At 57.8% G+C, this 14,316-nt stretch overlaps 1 protein-coding gene across 1 annotated transcript in view; it reads left to right on the top strand.

Annotated features, from left to right (window-relative positions):
* The first annotated feature begins 1,126 nt into the window (after positions 1–1,126).
* Positions 1,127–14,316, top strand: part of MYO15B (myosin XVB) — a 32,480-nt gene continuing 19,290 nt past the window's right edge. Inside the window, 22 exon segments of the mRNA XM_060135761.1 lie at positions 1,127–3,177; positions 3,557–3,620; positions 3,855–3,964; positions 4,119–4,197; positions 4,495–4,617; positions 4,880–4,983; positions 5,108–5,171; positions 5,336–5,449; positions 5,570–5,731; positions 6,460–6,573; positions 6,687–6,745; positions 6,821–6,900; positions 6,903–6,952; positions 8,080–8,175; positions 8,427–8,558; positions 9,296–9,421; positions 12,297–12,374; positions 12,564–12,679; positions 12,769–12,814; positions 12,953–13,077; positions 13,516–13,633; positions 13,874–14,031. Of these exon segments, the coding sequence (XP_059991744.1) occupies positions 1,127–3,177; positions 3,557–3,620; positions 3,855–3,964; positions 4,119–4,197; positions 4,495–4,617; positions 4,880–4,983; positions 5,108–5,171; positions 5,336–5,449; positions 5,570–5,731; positions 6,460–6,573; positions 6,687–6,745; positions 6,821–6,900; positions 6,903–6,952; positions 8,080–8,175; positions 8,427–8,558; positions 9,296–9,421; positions 12,297–12,374; positions 12,564–12,679; positions 12,769–12,814; positions 12,953–13,077; positions 13,516–13,633; positions 13,874–14,031 (4,169 nt within the window).

The raw sequence follows: 14,316 nt of genomic DNA, 5'->3' as shown, positions 1-14,316 counted from the left end.
GCAATTTTTAAAAGTCAGTTATTTTACCAGGAAAACAGGTTTATTCAAGAACAGCAAAGAATTACAACACAGGATAGCAACTATGGCCAGCAACACGCAACCCTGCTAAAGCAAAGGAGAGGAAACTTTTTTATAGAGGAGAAGGGGAAGTTGGGAAAGGCTGTTATAAACAAAAAGACCATTGGAGGAAATCGGGAATTTGAAGCACAGCGGCTTTTCATTGTCTTAGTTTGACAGTTTCTCATTGGCTGAGCTGTGCCAGGCAAGGAGAAAATCTTTTTTCCTCCAGCTGGCTGTAGTACAAAGTACATTTCTTTCCCTTGGGATCTGCATTGAGGTGGAGGGGTAAGCGTGTAAGAGCTCCCCCTTCTGGCCTCTGGACTCCATTTTAGTAAGGTTTCCCTTGAATAATTTTCACACTATCAATAAAGAATTGGTTAAACGATGGCACGTTCATTTGCTGGATTATTATGCAGTTGTAAAAAGAAAAGAAAAAGAAGATCATTATGTACTATTATGAAATCTCCAAGTTAATCTGTTAGATTGGAAAAAGCAGAGTGGAGAACCATGAGCTAGAAAAGCTTCCACCTGTGCTCAAAGGGAAAAAGAATACTTGCTTTTCTGTGCGTGGATAGCTCTTGAAGGCAATACAAGAAATGGGTAACCTGGACTTCCCTGGTGGCGCAGTGGTTAAGAATCTGCCTGCCAATGCAGGGGAGGAGGGTGGATTCCCCTAGAGACCTCAGGACGAGGAGGACGGTTCTTTTGGCACCCCCCTCACGCCCTGCTGAAGAAGCAGTGAGGCGGGAGCAGAGCATGGGCCCCCTCGATTTGGCGTGGTGCCAGGCTGACCTGGCTGGCAGCAACTCCAGGTGGCACGGTTGCCCTGTCCACGGCCTTTGTCCGCAGTTGCAGCTCCTCTTTCCTGGGCGGCCTCCACTCTATTGTTGGCCGAGGAGGTCAGGACCCGCAGCCACCTGCATTATTGATGCTCACGCATAAAGCGGGAGATGCGGGGGCGGGTAGATTGAGCCTGTAGCCGCAACCTGTGATGTGCTGCCGAGGGCACCTGCGGGCAGCCAGCTCCTAGGGAAGAGGACAGGAGGGAGACTCCGGGAAACAAACCATGGTCAGGAGCAAGGGCAAAACGCCCCAGCGGCCGGAGGGACCCGGGAGGCCGACCTCCCGGGAGCAGGAATCCGGGTCGGCCAGCGCCGACAGCGCACCCAGCCGGGAGCCCCGACAGGGCCGCGGTAAAGCCCACGGGGCGAGACCACTCTTGGAGCCCTGCACCGCGGGGGGCCAGGAGACCCCCGGTGGCCGCAGGAAGCCCACCGTAGAGGAGAACGGCGACTGCAGACGGCCAGAGGCTGGGCCGCCACCGGAGGCTGCGGGGAGACGAGGCAGCGCTTGGCGTCGGGGATGAGGGCCTAAGGAGAACCACAAGCCTGGGGACGGCCGTGGGAGACGCCTGGAGGAGAAGAGTCTCCTCGGAGGAGGAAGGACACGCGGGCGCGACCGCCGCAGAAGAGGAAAAGGGCGGGGACGCTCGGTTCAGCGGGGCCGCCAAGAGACCCGCAGCCTCAATGGGGACACGTCGGATGGAGACGCGGCCAGCTTCTGCCCGGACAGCGAAGCTCGCGAGGCCCTGGAGAGCGGCAGCCAGAGCGGTGGGGCCCCAGAGCGGCGGCCCAACTCGGAGCAAACGGACATGGGCTCGGGAAGCACACAAACCGGTCCGGAGTCAGCGCTGGAGGCGCCGAGAGAACGCCCGGGCAGCGACGGCCTGGGCAGCGACGGCAGAGGCGGTGACAAGCCCCCCGCCGGGCCCCGGAGCCCGGAAGGATCGTCGGGGGCGAGGCCCCAGGGAGAGACCGAGGATTCTGAGACGGACACAGACTTGAGCCTTGAGGGAGCCGGGCCTGGACGGAGCCTACGGGCAGCCCCAGGAACGACAAGCGGGTCCACTGAGGCCGAAGAGGCTGACCCGGCCAGTAAAGCCGCGGCCTCCAGTCCCCTCGAGGGCAGCCGCGCGTGCGTTCCCCGGAGCTCGCGGGCTTCTCGAGACCTCAGGCCGGCCCAGGACGCGAGAAACAGTGGGGTGCAGCCCAAGGCTGAGCCGAGGGGCCCCGAGGCCGTTAGAGCCGAGGCCTCGACCGCCCGGGGTCAGCGTACACAGGTCGGAGAGGGGGTGGGGAAGGTGCAAGAGGAGGAGGGCGTGAGCGAAGCGGGGGCTGGAGAAGGGTCCAGGGACCCAGCGCCGCTGGTCGCCCTGGTGGCGCTCGGCAGGCTTCGCGCGAGGCCCCCGCCAGGGCCCGCTCCCCAGGCCGCGGGTCCCTGCCGCTCGGGCCTCAAGGACCGGCTCCTGCGGGTGGCACGGGGCCTGGGCCTCCTGCGGTGGCTGCGGCTCCGGCCGCGGGCGGGCGAGGCGCGGGCGGCGGGCGAGGCGCGGGGCCGCGGGTCGGGGCTGAGCCGCGGTCTAGTGCTGAGCCTGGCGGGCGTAGAGGGGCTGGGCGGGCGACCGAGGGCTCCCCCTGGTGGCGGCTCGAGTTTCCCGCAGGTTGCGGAAAGGCCAGCCCCCGACGACCCTTCTGAGGACGCGGACCCGACTCCTGATCCCAAGTTTGCGGTCATGTTCCCCAGGATCCACAGGGCAGGGAGGACCTCGAGCAGCCAGAGCTCAGAGGAAGCGTCCGCGGACGCCCCCGCTGGGGAGGGGCACTTTTCGTCTTGTGCGGGGGCTTCAGGGGACAGTGAGGGGCGCAGGGCGAGTGGAGAAGGGGTGGCCGGGCGCCGCCACGGCTCTCTCGGCCCGACTCCCTCCGACGAGCCCCCACTCGAGAGAGGCTCCAGCAGCGAAGCAGAGCCGGAGACCTTGGGAGCCGAGGCTCCGGTGCACTGGGCGCAGGGCGAGGACCCCCGCGAGGACCCTGGGTTTGGCACCGAAGCACTGCTGCCCCGACTCATCTTGGAGACCCGCCTGCGGCGGGAGAGGAGCCCGAGCCCCTGCAGGTTCCTGAGGGATCGATGGGAGCCGGAAGATGAGACCGAGGAGGCGCTGGAGAAGGACCTGGAGCTGAGCCTCGGGCCGGGCCTGGAGGCGCCGCCCTTTCCCGGCGCCGAGGACAGGAGCCTCGGGGAAGGCCTGGAAGACACCGAGGACCTGGCCCGGCTGCGGTGAGCGGGCGCGGTCCCAAACCTGCCGTGCCTGGGTCACACTTGCTCGTATCCCATCCTACCCCCGTTCTTTTATGAATTGTATCCTTACATGGGATTTTGCCATGCAAGGTCGTCTGCTTGGAAGGGGCAGGTGAGGGGTGAGAATCAGGTGCTCCTTCCTTCTCTAATTGGCACAAAGCTTCCCTCTGGGTCAGCAGCCTGGTCCTGCTTGTAGCGCCCACGGCGCTGGTAATTTGCTTAGCAGCCGGACCCCTGTACTATGGACCAGCTCGGAGAGGGTGCATGACTTGGTGGAAGTGTCTCTGCAGCCAGTGGCAGCGCTAACCCAGGATCTTCTGCCCCCAACGCCCTGCTTCTCCACCCTGCTTCCCTACAGGCCGGTGTGCGACAGCTCCGTGCTGCTGTGCCTCAAGAAGAGGTTTTACCTGGGCCGAATCTATGTACGGGGGACCCAAGAGGGGATGGTGGGCTGGGATTCCCTTTCCTCAGGGATCAGAGGGCCCTCCGGGCACCCCTGGAGGGCTTTCCCCTCCATCTTTCTCCTCCCTGGGCTGGGTGCTGAACCCTCTCTGGGGTCCTGCAGAGCGGGGAGGGGCCGGGGGCATCAGAGCTCCACTCTATTTGCATCACCTGCTCCCTCCATGTTCTGATGAGAGCTTCCACTTTCCTCCCAGACCTTTGGGGGGCCCCTCCTGCTCGCTCTGAACCCCCGCCGGCCCCTGCCTCTCTTCTCACCTGAGGTCCTGGCCAGCTACCACCCTAGGAAGACCCCTAACACCACCCCGTACGTGAATTTGCCCCACCAGCCCTCTGCTCACCCCCAGCATGTCCCATTGACTGAGGTCCAGGGCATGGCAGGCACGACCTGCCTACGCCCAGGAGGCCCCAGATGCCCATCTCTGGTACCCTTCTCATGTGCTTCCACCCTCCTCCCCCAGACACATCTTTGCCATCGTGGCAGCAGCCTATAGCCTGTCTCAGAGCACCGGGCAGGGCACCTGCATCCTCCTGGGGTGAGTGGTGGCTGCCCTGCTTGGCTGAACCTTCAGGCCGCGCTGAAGGCCAGGAGGAAGGGGATGTGAGGTCTGCATTTGAAACTGCCTGTCTGGTCCACTGCTGGGCAACAGCTCTGGACTTCCTGAGACTGTGCCCCTTGAACGAGGCATCTTGGGGACTTTTTTCTGTTTGGTCTCTGTGCCCCAGGTCTATGTTTCTGCATTTCTGGGAGTCTCCTTTAGGGCAGGTATCACTTCCAGGTGGGCATATCCCCACTTTCGGGCTCGATGGGATTGTCCTATGTGCCCCTTCCTGGAGACCCTGCCAGCCTCTCCCTCCTGCAGTGGGCACAGCGGCTCTGGGAAGACAGAAGCTTCCAGAAAGATTGTGCAGTTCCTAAGCAGCCTGGAGCAGGGGCAGACAAGGGACAGAGGATGTCGGGTGAGGGGCAGCTCGCCATTTCCCAGGGATCCAAGAGGGACCATGCTACTCCTTTGGGCCAGAAGGGTGGTCTTCAGGCCTCTGGCTTCCCCTCGGGGGCAGCCCGAGGCATTGCCTACTGCGGGGACAGGGAGGGCTGGGGTGACTGACCCCTCCGTGGACCAACAGAGCTGCCAGGTACATAGTGTCCTCGGCCGGGATGCCTGATCAGTGGGCACCACTGCTGCTCCCAGGGGTACTTGAATGCCCCTCCCCCATCCAGCTGGACGACGTGCTGCCCATGCTCAGCAGCTTTGGCCACGCCAAGACAGTCCTCAACTCCAACGCCAGCCGCTTTGGCCAGGTCTTAGGCCTCTGCCTGCAGCAGTGAGTGACGGGGGTCCAGGTGGGCGGGGTCACCCAGGATCAGTTTCCCTTACTGGGAAGCTGAGGCTGCTGCCCTTGGGTCCAGCCCACGGTGGGTCCCTCACTCAGTGTCCTGTGTCCACAGAGGGGTCATCCTGGGAGCCTCTGTGTCACATTATCTGCTTGAGACCTCGAGGGTGGTGTTTCAGGTATGACCTGGCCCGCTGCTCCCAGAGTGGGAAAGAGGGAGGGGCCGCTGCGAGCCGCTGTGGTCCCTCAGCCCCCAAGCCTGCCTTCCCCAGGACTTGTCCTTGCTCCCCTGGGGCACAGGACCAGGCCGTTGCTCCCCCTAAGCCAGTCCTTCTCCCCTGAGGCCCAGGCTGAGCGGAGCTTCCATGTTTTTTATGAGCTGCTGGCGGGGCTGGACCCCATGGAACGGGAACGGCTCTCCCTACAGGGGCCGGAGACCTACCACTACCTCAACCAGGTGGGGGAAGGCCCCCTCGGTGCTGGACAACGGGGACCGCCCAGGGGAGGGTCTGAGGAGAGGGCAGCTGCGGGCGGCCACTCCTCACCCCTCACCCCTCACCCCTGCTGTGCTCCGCAGGGCGGGGCCTGCAGGCTCCGGGGCAAGGAGGACGCCCAGGACTTCACAGGACTGGTGAAGGCCCTGCAGGCGCTGGGCTTGTGCACCGAGGAGCTGACTGCCGTCTGGGCTGTGCTGGCTTCTGTCCTGCAGCTGGGCAACATCTGCTTCTCCTCCTCAGAGGTGAGCTCCCTCTGAGACGCTGGGTTGGTGGCGGCTTGTTTGCGTCATCACGAGGGCAGAAATAACAATGCCAAACACTTGCGTGTAGGAGGCAGTAAGGCCCCGGGCCACCATCAGGGCCTCACCACTGCCCCCGAAAGCAGATGAACTCCCATCGTACAGATGAGAAAACTGAAACCGGGGTCTTCTGCATCTATACCGATCCTGTCCCACTAAAGTGCCACCCTAAGGAGGATGCTTGGCATTAATTGAGCAGCTATTATGTACCTGGCACTGTGTAGATCACTCTACATATATTTTCTTTTCTTTTTTTTGGCCACACCGCGCAGCTTGCGGGATCTTAGTTCCCTGACCAGGGATTGAACCCGGGCCCCCGGCAGTGAACGTGCAGAGTCCTATAACCGCTGGACCGCTGAGGAGTTCCCTGCATATATTTTCTAATTCATTGCTCCTGAGAACACCATAACATAAAAATTGTTGTTTCGCCTTTAACAATAAGACAGTGGAGACTCGGAGAAGGAAAGAGGCTTGTCAGGGCCGCCAGTTAGTGGAGAGGTAAAGTCAGGATTCACACTCAGGCCCTCAGACTCCGGAGCCAGCTCCTACCTGGCCAGATCTACCTTTGGGTAACAGGGCACCTTGCCAGGCAAAGCAAGGCCCTGCCCCTGCCCCATGGGAAGCAGCCAGTCCACAAGCAGAGCTCTCCCTGCCCCCTCCCGCCTGTCCAGAGGGAGTCACAGGAGGTGGCTGCCGTGTCCAGCTGGGCTGAGATCCACACAGCAGCCCGGTTGCTGCGGGTGCCGCCCGAGCGCCTGGAGGGGGCTGTCACCAGGAGGGTCATGGTGAGCTCGGGGGTCCTGGGGAGGCGGGGGCCTGACCAGTCCACCCGAAGGCTTGGGGAGCACTAGTGTGGGCCTTGGGCCTGACGTACCACGTGCACATCCTCTGCCCTCAGGAGACGCCCTATGGCCGGGTCTCGAGATCCCTGCCCGTGGAAAGTGCCATCAGCGCCAGGTGGCCCTGGGGACAGGAGAGAGCTGTGAGCAGGCCCGGCCCCTGCTGCACGAGGCTCACTCCCCATGCCCACAGGGACGCCCTGGCCAAGGCCCTGTACTCGCGGCTCTTCACCTGGCTTCTGAGGAGAACCAGTGCGCGGCTGGCACCCCCGGGGAGGGAGGCAGCGTGGTCACTGTCACTGTCGTCGACGTCTACGGCTTTGAGGTCACCCCTGGGGGCGGGGCCCAGGACGGGGTGCCCACCTCATCCTGGTTATTTCTGGGGACCCCAGCAGCTTCCCTTTGTGGGGGCGCTCGTGCGGTGCTTGCCTTTCTGACCATAAGATGGTCCACGAGACAGCTGCGTGCTCCATAGGTACAGCCATCTGCCCTGTCCAGCCCTGACGTCGGCTCTGGAGAGTTCTGCCTGCTTGGCCTTGCAGCGTCTCCCAGGAGCCCTTAAGACAATGAAAGACCCTCGGATGGGTCAGCCTCGCCTGCTGTGTACCCAGAGGAGAGGGAAGAGAGGGAATCCCCCAAATCACACTGAGTTTTTCATAAGCTCTTCACCCCTTTCCAGAACATCCTGTTTCCTCAAGGCAGGGAGGAGGGGCGAGAGCAAGAGGAGGTGGCCCCCACCTCAGTCCTTGGATGGGCGCTGTGCCCGGTCCCCTGCTCTCTCCTCCTCTCCAGTGTGTCCTTGGTGACTATCCGCTCTCTGAGGAGGGGATGACCGTTGCCCGTGTGTTTGTGTGTGTGTGTGTGCGCGCGCGCATGCGTGCATGTACGCACATGCGTGCTCTTGTGTGTATTTTAGAACATGTCAAAACTCTGTGCAAAGCTACACGAAGCGGGGGCTCTGCTGGGCTTACTAGGAAAGTGCTGAGGGGCACAGAGGAAGGAGCCTGTAATTCCAACAGGAGGGATGCTGGAAGGCTTCTTGGAGGCGGCAGCCTGGAGCTCTGCTTACGAGGATGTGGCATTCTGATAGCCAGCGAGTTAGGCTGTAGCAAGAGGTGTCTTCTAGACCACAGGATGGCTATGATCAGAGGCCCGAAGGCTCACAGTGGTGCTAAGGCAGAAGGCAGGGGTGTGGGTCGTTGGAGGGAGGAAGCATGATCAAGGCTGGGACTGGGCTGAGGTGGCCTGCATGCCGTGCCAGGATCTTTGGTCTTGTCCCTGGAGGAGGAAGCATCAGCCCTAGGGCACCACTCCCGCCTAGTGCTGGGGAGAATGGGGGCAGCTGTGGGAGAGGGATGAAGGGAACCAGGCCTGTGTGCTAGCCCCCCGACCAGCTGCCCTGTGCCCCCACCTCGTGTGGGTGCCCACCTCACTGCCCACGCGCCCCCCCAGGCGCTGCAGGTCAACGGCCTGGAGCAGCTGTGCAACAACCTCGCCAGCGAGCGCCTGCAGCTCTTCTCCAGCCAGATGCTTCTGGCCCAGGAGGAGGTATGGGGAGCTGGGCATGGAGGTGGCAGGGGGACACCCAGCTGTTTCCCAGAACAGAGGCCATCCCTGGTAAAGAGAAGGCACTACACCGAGAGCTCTGCCCCAAAGCCCCCTTGCTAGGGGCCGTCTCAGTCCTTCTGAGGCTCAGTTTACTCATCTGTAAAGTGGGAGGGCCATCCTTGCTCTGGCTCAGATGAGGTCCCCCCACGAACATGGGTGGTCTCTGTAAGCTAAATGCTGGCTGTTCCCAGGAGGAGTGTCGGAGGGAGTTGTTGCCCTGGGTGCCCATCCCCCAGCCTCCGCAGGAGTCCTGCCTGGATCTCCTGGTAGACCAGCCCCACAGCCTCCTGAGTATCCTGGATGCCCAGACATGGCTGTCCCAGGTGAGCCCCCAGTGTCGGGGACAAGGAGTGGGGGCCCTGGTGGCCAGGCCAGAGCCAGCAGGAACTCCCAGGGGAGCAATAAAGGGCCGAGGTCCTGGGACCCTGCCCACAGGCCCTCAGCACAGCTTGGGAAAGCAGCGGCCACACGGGCTCCAAATCCTGTCTCTGGGTGATCCTGAGTGAGATTCCCGACTTCTCCAAGAGTCCTTGCTGCAGAGGGGCAGGGTGGTGGGGACTGTGCAGGCCCCATGAGGGGCTTGTGAGGCTTTCCCCAAGTGTTTGTTGTTATAAGTTCCTTAGCACTATAAAATAATCTCTTACCGGATGGCCTTTTAAAAGTATCTTTGAAAGACTTGTTCAGAAACACATGTAACGGTGAGACCAGACTCCCAGGAGTGATTGCTAAATCTGCCTTAAAGTTCCCCTAGCCCCATTTCTTTTAAATGATTTCATCAAGGGTCCTCTAAGCCGCCAAGTTTTATTGACTGAGGTGTACAAGGCTACTGTGTTTTTTCTCAAATGGGAGCCAATTGTTCAAAATAGTCCCTGGGATAGAAGCCGTGCCCTTTCTAAGGACTCAGATGTGGAGTGACTCTTCCTGGAAAAGAAGTTTGGGGACCAAAACCAAAGCTCACCTTCTGTTCAGTGCGTGTGGTTTTGGGGGGCAGGGGAGGGAAGCACAGTCCCAGCAGGGGAATGGCACCTGCAAAGGCCTGAGAAGCTCTTCCTCTTCTCAGGCCACGGACCACACCTTCCTGCAGAAGTGCCACTACCACCACGGCGACCACCCGCGCTACACCAAGCCCCAGCTGCCCCTTCCCATCTTCACCGTGCGGCATTACGCTGGGACCGTCACCTACCAGGTATCAGGGTGAATCAGTGAGGGCAGTGTGACCCTGGGGAGTCACCTGACGGGTGAGAGGGGTAGGTGTGGGGAGGCCCCTTCCAAGGCTTGGCCATCTGTCCCCACCTGGGCCCTTGGCCTCACCTAGCGCATGACTTACTGAGTTCTGGGTGGGCATTATGGGGTGGGGAGGGTCAAGGCCTTGGGACCTTCCAGTCCAAGAGGGGCAGAGTGTATGCATGGGACCTGGCTCTGATAACCTCAGGCAGTCTACTTCTCCTTCTGAGCCTCCATTTCCTCATCTGTAAAATGGGAATGGGAGTCCAGCCTATAGCATTGTCCTGAGGATTAATGCAATTACATGGAAATGGCGGGTCAGGGGCCTGGCAGATACTAGGTGCTCACTGAAGGGATTCGCCTCTCCCCTTTATGAGTTTCATGACTACTGCACACCTACCCAGGAGGAGAGCTGCTGAGGGGAGGGGGCCTGGTTTAAAGGCTAGGACCAGGTGACTGGTTTGAGGTGGGGCAAGTCAGGTAAGGCTTCCTGGAGGAGGTGACATGCTCTGGTTGTAGAAGAAAACATACAAACTACACAGGAGTTATCCACACGTGAAACACAAGGAGTATATGTCAATTATACCTCAAAAAAAAATCACATCTAAAAGAAAAAAGGAAGAAACAGAAGGAGATTGACTAAAGAAAACTATAAAATTGTATTGAAGGTCACAAAAGAAGACTTAAAAATGGAGGGAAAAGCCACATTTCTGTTGGGGAGCCCTATATTGTTCACTCTTTCCCAGTTAATCTAGAAAAGTCATGTAATTCCAGACAATACTCCAATGGGGCTTTTATGAGAGAAGGAGAGGTGGATTTTAACAAAATTATTCTGAAGTATTATATGGAAAATAAATGCATAAGAATAGCTAATAAGATATAAAAAGCAAATGATTATGGAGGCATTTGCTCTATCAGATATTAAAACATATTTTAAAGCTCTAGCAATTAAAAGATTATGGTATTGATGAGGAGCAGACCCATCAATGAGGCAGAATTGAAAACCCAATAAACAGACCCAAAAGTGTAACAAAGAACTGGGTATGTGACAAAGGCGGCCTTTAAAAAAATGTGGTAAAGTATACACAACATAAAATTTCCCATTCTAACCATTTTTAAGGGTACATTTCAGTGTCTTTAAGTACATTCACAATGTTGTGTAACCATCACTGCTATCCATTTCCAGTACTTTTTCATTATCCCAAACAGAAACAACTTACCCATTAAACATTAAGCTCCAATTCCCCCTTCCTCAGACTCTGGCAATATCTAATCTACTTTCTGTATCTATAAATTTGCCTATTCTTATGTAAGTGGAATCATAACACACACACACACACACACACACACACACACACACAATCCTTATGTGTCTGACTTATTGCATTGAGCATAATGCTTCCAAGGTTCATCCATGTTGTAGCATGTGTCAGAATTTCCTTCCTTTTCATGGCTGAATAATATTCCGTTGTATGTATAGACCACATTTTGTTTATCCATTCATCTGCTGATGGACATGAATTGTTTCCACCTTTTTGGCTATTGTGAATAACGCTGCTGTGAACATGGGTGTACAAGTAACTGTTTGAGTCGCTGCTTTCAATTCTTTTGGGTGTCTGCCTAGGAGAGGTTTGCTGGGCCATATGGTAATGCTATGTTTACCTTTTTGAGGAACCACCAAACTCTTCCTCAGTGATTGCACCATTTTATAGTCCCACCAGCAATGTATTGGGGGTTCCAGTTTTTCTACATCCTTGCAAATACTTGTTATTTTCCGTTTTTGAAAATTATAGGCATCCTAGTGGGTGTGAAGTGGTATCTCATTGGGTTTTTTTTTTTGTTTTCTTTTTCATTGTGGTTTTGATTTGCATTTCTCTAATGACTAACAGTGTCAAGCATCTTTTCATGTGCTTCTTGGCCATTTGTGTCTCTTCTTTGGAGAAATATCTATTCAAGTCCTTTGCCCATTTTTGAATTGAGTTGGTTTGGGGTTTGTTTATTTACTTTTGGCTACCTTGGGTCTTCGTTGCCACACACAGGCTTTCTCTAGTTGCAGCGAGCAGGGGGCTACTCTTCATTGCAGTGCACGGCTTTCTCATTGTGGTGGCTTCTCTTGTTGCGGAGCACGGGCTCTAGGTGTGTGGGCTTCAGTAGTTGTGGCATGTGGGCTCAGTAGTTGTGGTGCATGGGCTTAGTTGCTCCGCAGCATGTGGAATCTTCCTGGACCAGGGATCGAACCAGTGCCCCCTGCATTGGCAGGCGGATCCTTAACCACTGTGCCACCAGGGAAGTCCTGAATTGAGTTGTTTTATCTTTTTGTTGTTGTTAAGTTGTAGGAGTTCTTTACATAATCTGCATATTAAACCGTTATATGTGATATTTTCTCCCATTTTGTAGGCTGTCTTTTCACCCTCTTAGTACTGTATTTTGATACACAAAAGTTTTTCGTTTTAATGAAATCCAGTTTATCTATTTTTCCTTTGTTGCCTGTGCTTTTAGTGTCATATTCAGGAAATCATTGCTAAGTCCAATGTCATGAAGCTTTCTCCCTTTGTTTTCTTCTAAGAGTTTTATAGTTTCAGGTCTTACATCTGGGTCTTTGATCCATTCATTTTGAGTTAATTTTGGTACGTGGTGTGAGATGAGTCCAACTTCAAAGGGGGCCTTTGTAAAACATTTTTTTTAATGAAGTATAGTTGATTTACAGTGTTGTGTCAAAGGTGGCCTTATAACTCAGAGGGGAGAGGCTGGATTATTTTGCAAAGGGACTGGCTTCCACACCCAGCCTTCTCTCCTTGGCTCCCCCCCCACACCCCCGCCCACATTATCTCTTGCAGGTTCACAAGTTTTTAAACAGAAACCAGGATCATCTTGACCCTGCTGTGGTAGAAATGCTTGCCCAGAGCCAGCTCCAGGTGCCCCTGCCAGCCGCCCTGTCCCCCCATTCTGCCCTCTCCACCCTGACAGCCTTGCCCAAGGAGCTGGTCTTCAAGCCCCTGGCAACCTGAACCTTTGGCCGGCCCACCCTGGCTCCCCGGGGGTCGGGGTGAGGGGCAGGCTGGACAGGCCCAGGTGAGCTGGCTTGGCCCCCTCTCACCCCACAGCTGGTGGGTAGCCTGTTCCAGGAAGCAGAGCCCGAGTCTGGGGACGGACCAGGCAAACCCACGCTGACCTCTCGCTTCCGGCATTCCCTGGGGGACCTCCTAGCCCGGCTGGACAGGTGAGAATAGGGCCCCCCGCACTCAACCCCAGGGAGTTTGAATGGAGGGGCCAGTCTGTGCTCAAGTGACCGCCCCTTCCACCCACCAGGAGCCATATCTATTTCATCCAGTGCCTCAACCCCAACCCGGGAAAGGTGAGCTCTCCCAGCACCTGGCGCCAGAGCCCTCCCACCCCTGGCCGCCCCCCTCAGCCCTCCCCGGCCCTGCCCCACCTTCCCCACAGCTCTGAGCCCCTCAATTCAGCTCTCCTTGGCTCTGCCCCGTGGCCACAGCTTCCGGGCCTCTTTGATGTGGGTTACGTGGCAGAGCAACTGCGCCAGGCGGGCATCCTGGAGGCCGTGTGTACCCGCAGCGCCAACTTCCCCGTTCGCGTGCCTTTCCAGACCTTCCTGGCCAGGTAGGGGCCCAGGATGCGGGTAGCCCCAGGGCGCAGGCACCTCAGGGCCAGGGCTCACTAGGAAGGCCCCCTGGAGTGGCTGGCGGACCTGGGGCTTTTTCGGGAGCGGGGGATGGACACACTTTCCCAGGGACCCTGGGCCTGACGTCCAACCCTCCCTCCTTCCTTTCTCCCTGTCTCTCCTCTCTCCCTCCATCTGCGTCTCCTTTCACTGTTCGTCACCCGCACACCTCTCCACGCCTCTGTGCATTCACCCGCCCCTCGTCCTCTCAGCAAAACTCTCCTGAGTGCCTGGCACATAGTAGGTGCTTTCCAAATCATTGTTGAATGACTTATAGACTGAATAGACCCCGAGGGGTTCAGGGGTCAAATGAGTGTGGAGGGAGGTCCCCGCTGTGCTTGTTCTGACCTCTGCAAGGTTCTCTGTCATTGGGGCAGGTTCCGGGCCCTGGGGACAGAGGGACAGGAAGAGCTCTCTGACCGGGAAAGATGTGGCACCATCCTGAACCAGGTGTTTGGGGCTGAGTCGCCCCTCTGTCACCTGGGAGCCACCCAGGTGGGTGGTGTGTATGAGCAGGGAAGCAGCAGGTATGGCTGGAAAGTGGGAGGAACATTTTGGGACCAACTCATGATTTGGTGGTCCTTCTGGGTGGTGGGGAGATGGAGTGGGCCGGGTGTCCCGGGCACCCCAGTAGAATCAATAGTTTGGCAGAAAGGAGGAGGCTGAGGCCTCGGGAGAAGGGCAGGGTGGTCTCCAGCCACCTGGCCTGCCCCCAGCCCAAACCTCTGCCCTCAGGTGCTACTGCAGGAGCTGGGCTGGCAGCAGCTGGAGCGGCACCGGGCCCAGCAGCACGCCCAGGCCCTGCTCACCCTGCACCGAGGCCTCTGCGCCAGCCTCTCCTGTCAACGCCTTCGCCTCCTACCACGGATTCGCGTGCGTGGGCTCCAGGCCAGGTGTGCAGAGTGGGGCGAGACTGTAGGCCTCCTCACGGTGGCGGGGCAGGGTCGGGGGGGCGTAGGGCCTCAAGGCTAGTCTGCCTGCTTCCCATCAGCACCGGACTCTCCTTGCTGGCATCCCCACCATGCCGTCTCTGCTTGAATACCCCCAGCCACGAGAAGCTCATTACCTGCTAGGCCAGTCAAACCTGCGGTCTTGACTCCTTGACTGTTCTTTTCTCTAGTCTGTTCTCCACTCTGCAGCAAGAATACTCTTTTAAAAGCATGAATCAGGTTGTGTGA

Source organism: Lagenorhynchus albirostris, chromosome 20 (assembly GCF_949774975.1).
Source record: "Lagenorhynchus albirostris chromosome 20, mLagAlb1.1, whole genome shotgun sequence".
Classification (NCBI taxonomy): domain Eukaryota; kingdom Metazoa; phylum Chordata; class Mammalia; order Artiodactyla; family Delphinidae; genus Lagenorhynchus; species Lagenorhynchus albirostris.
The sequence above is the reverse complement of the archived record's forward strand: the minus strand, read 5'-3'. Positions and strand labels throughout refer to the sequence as shown.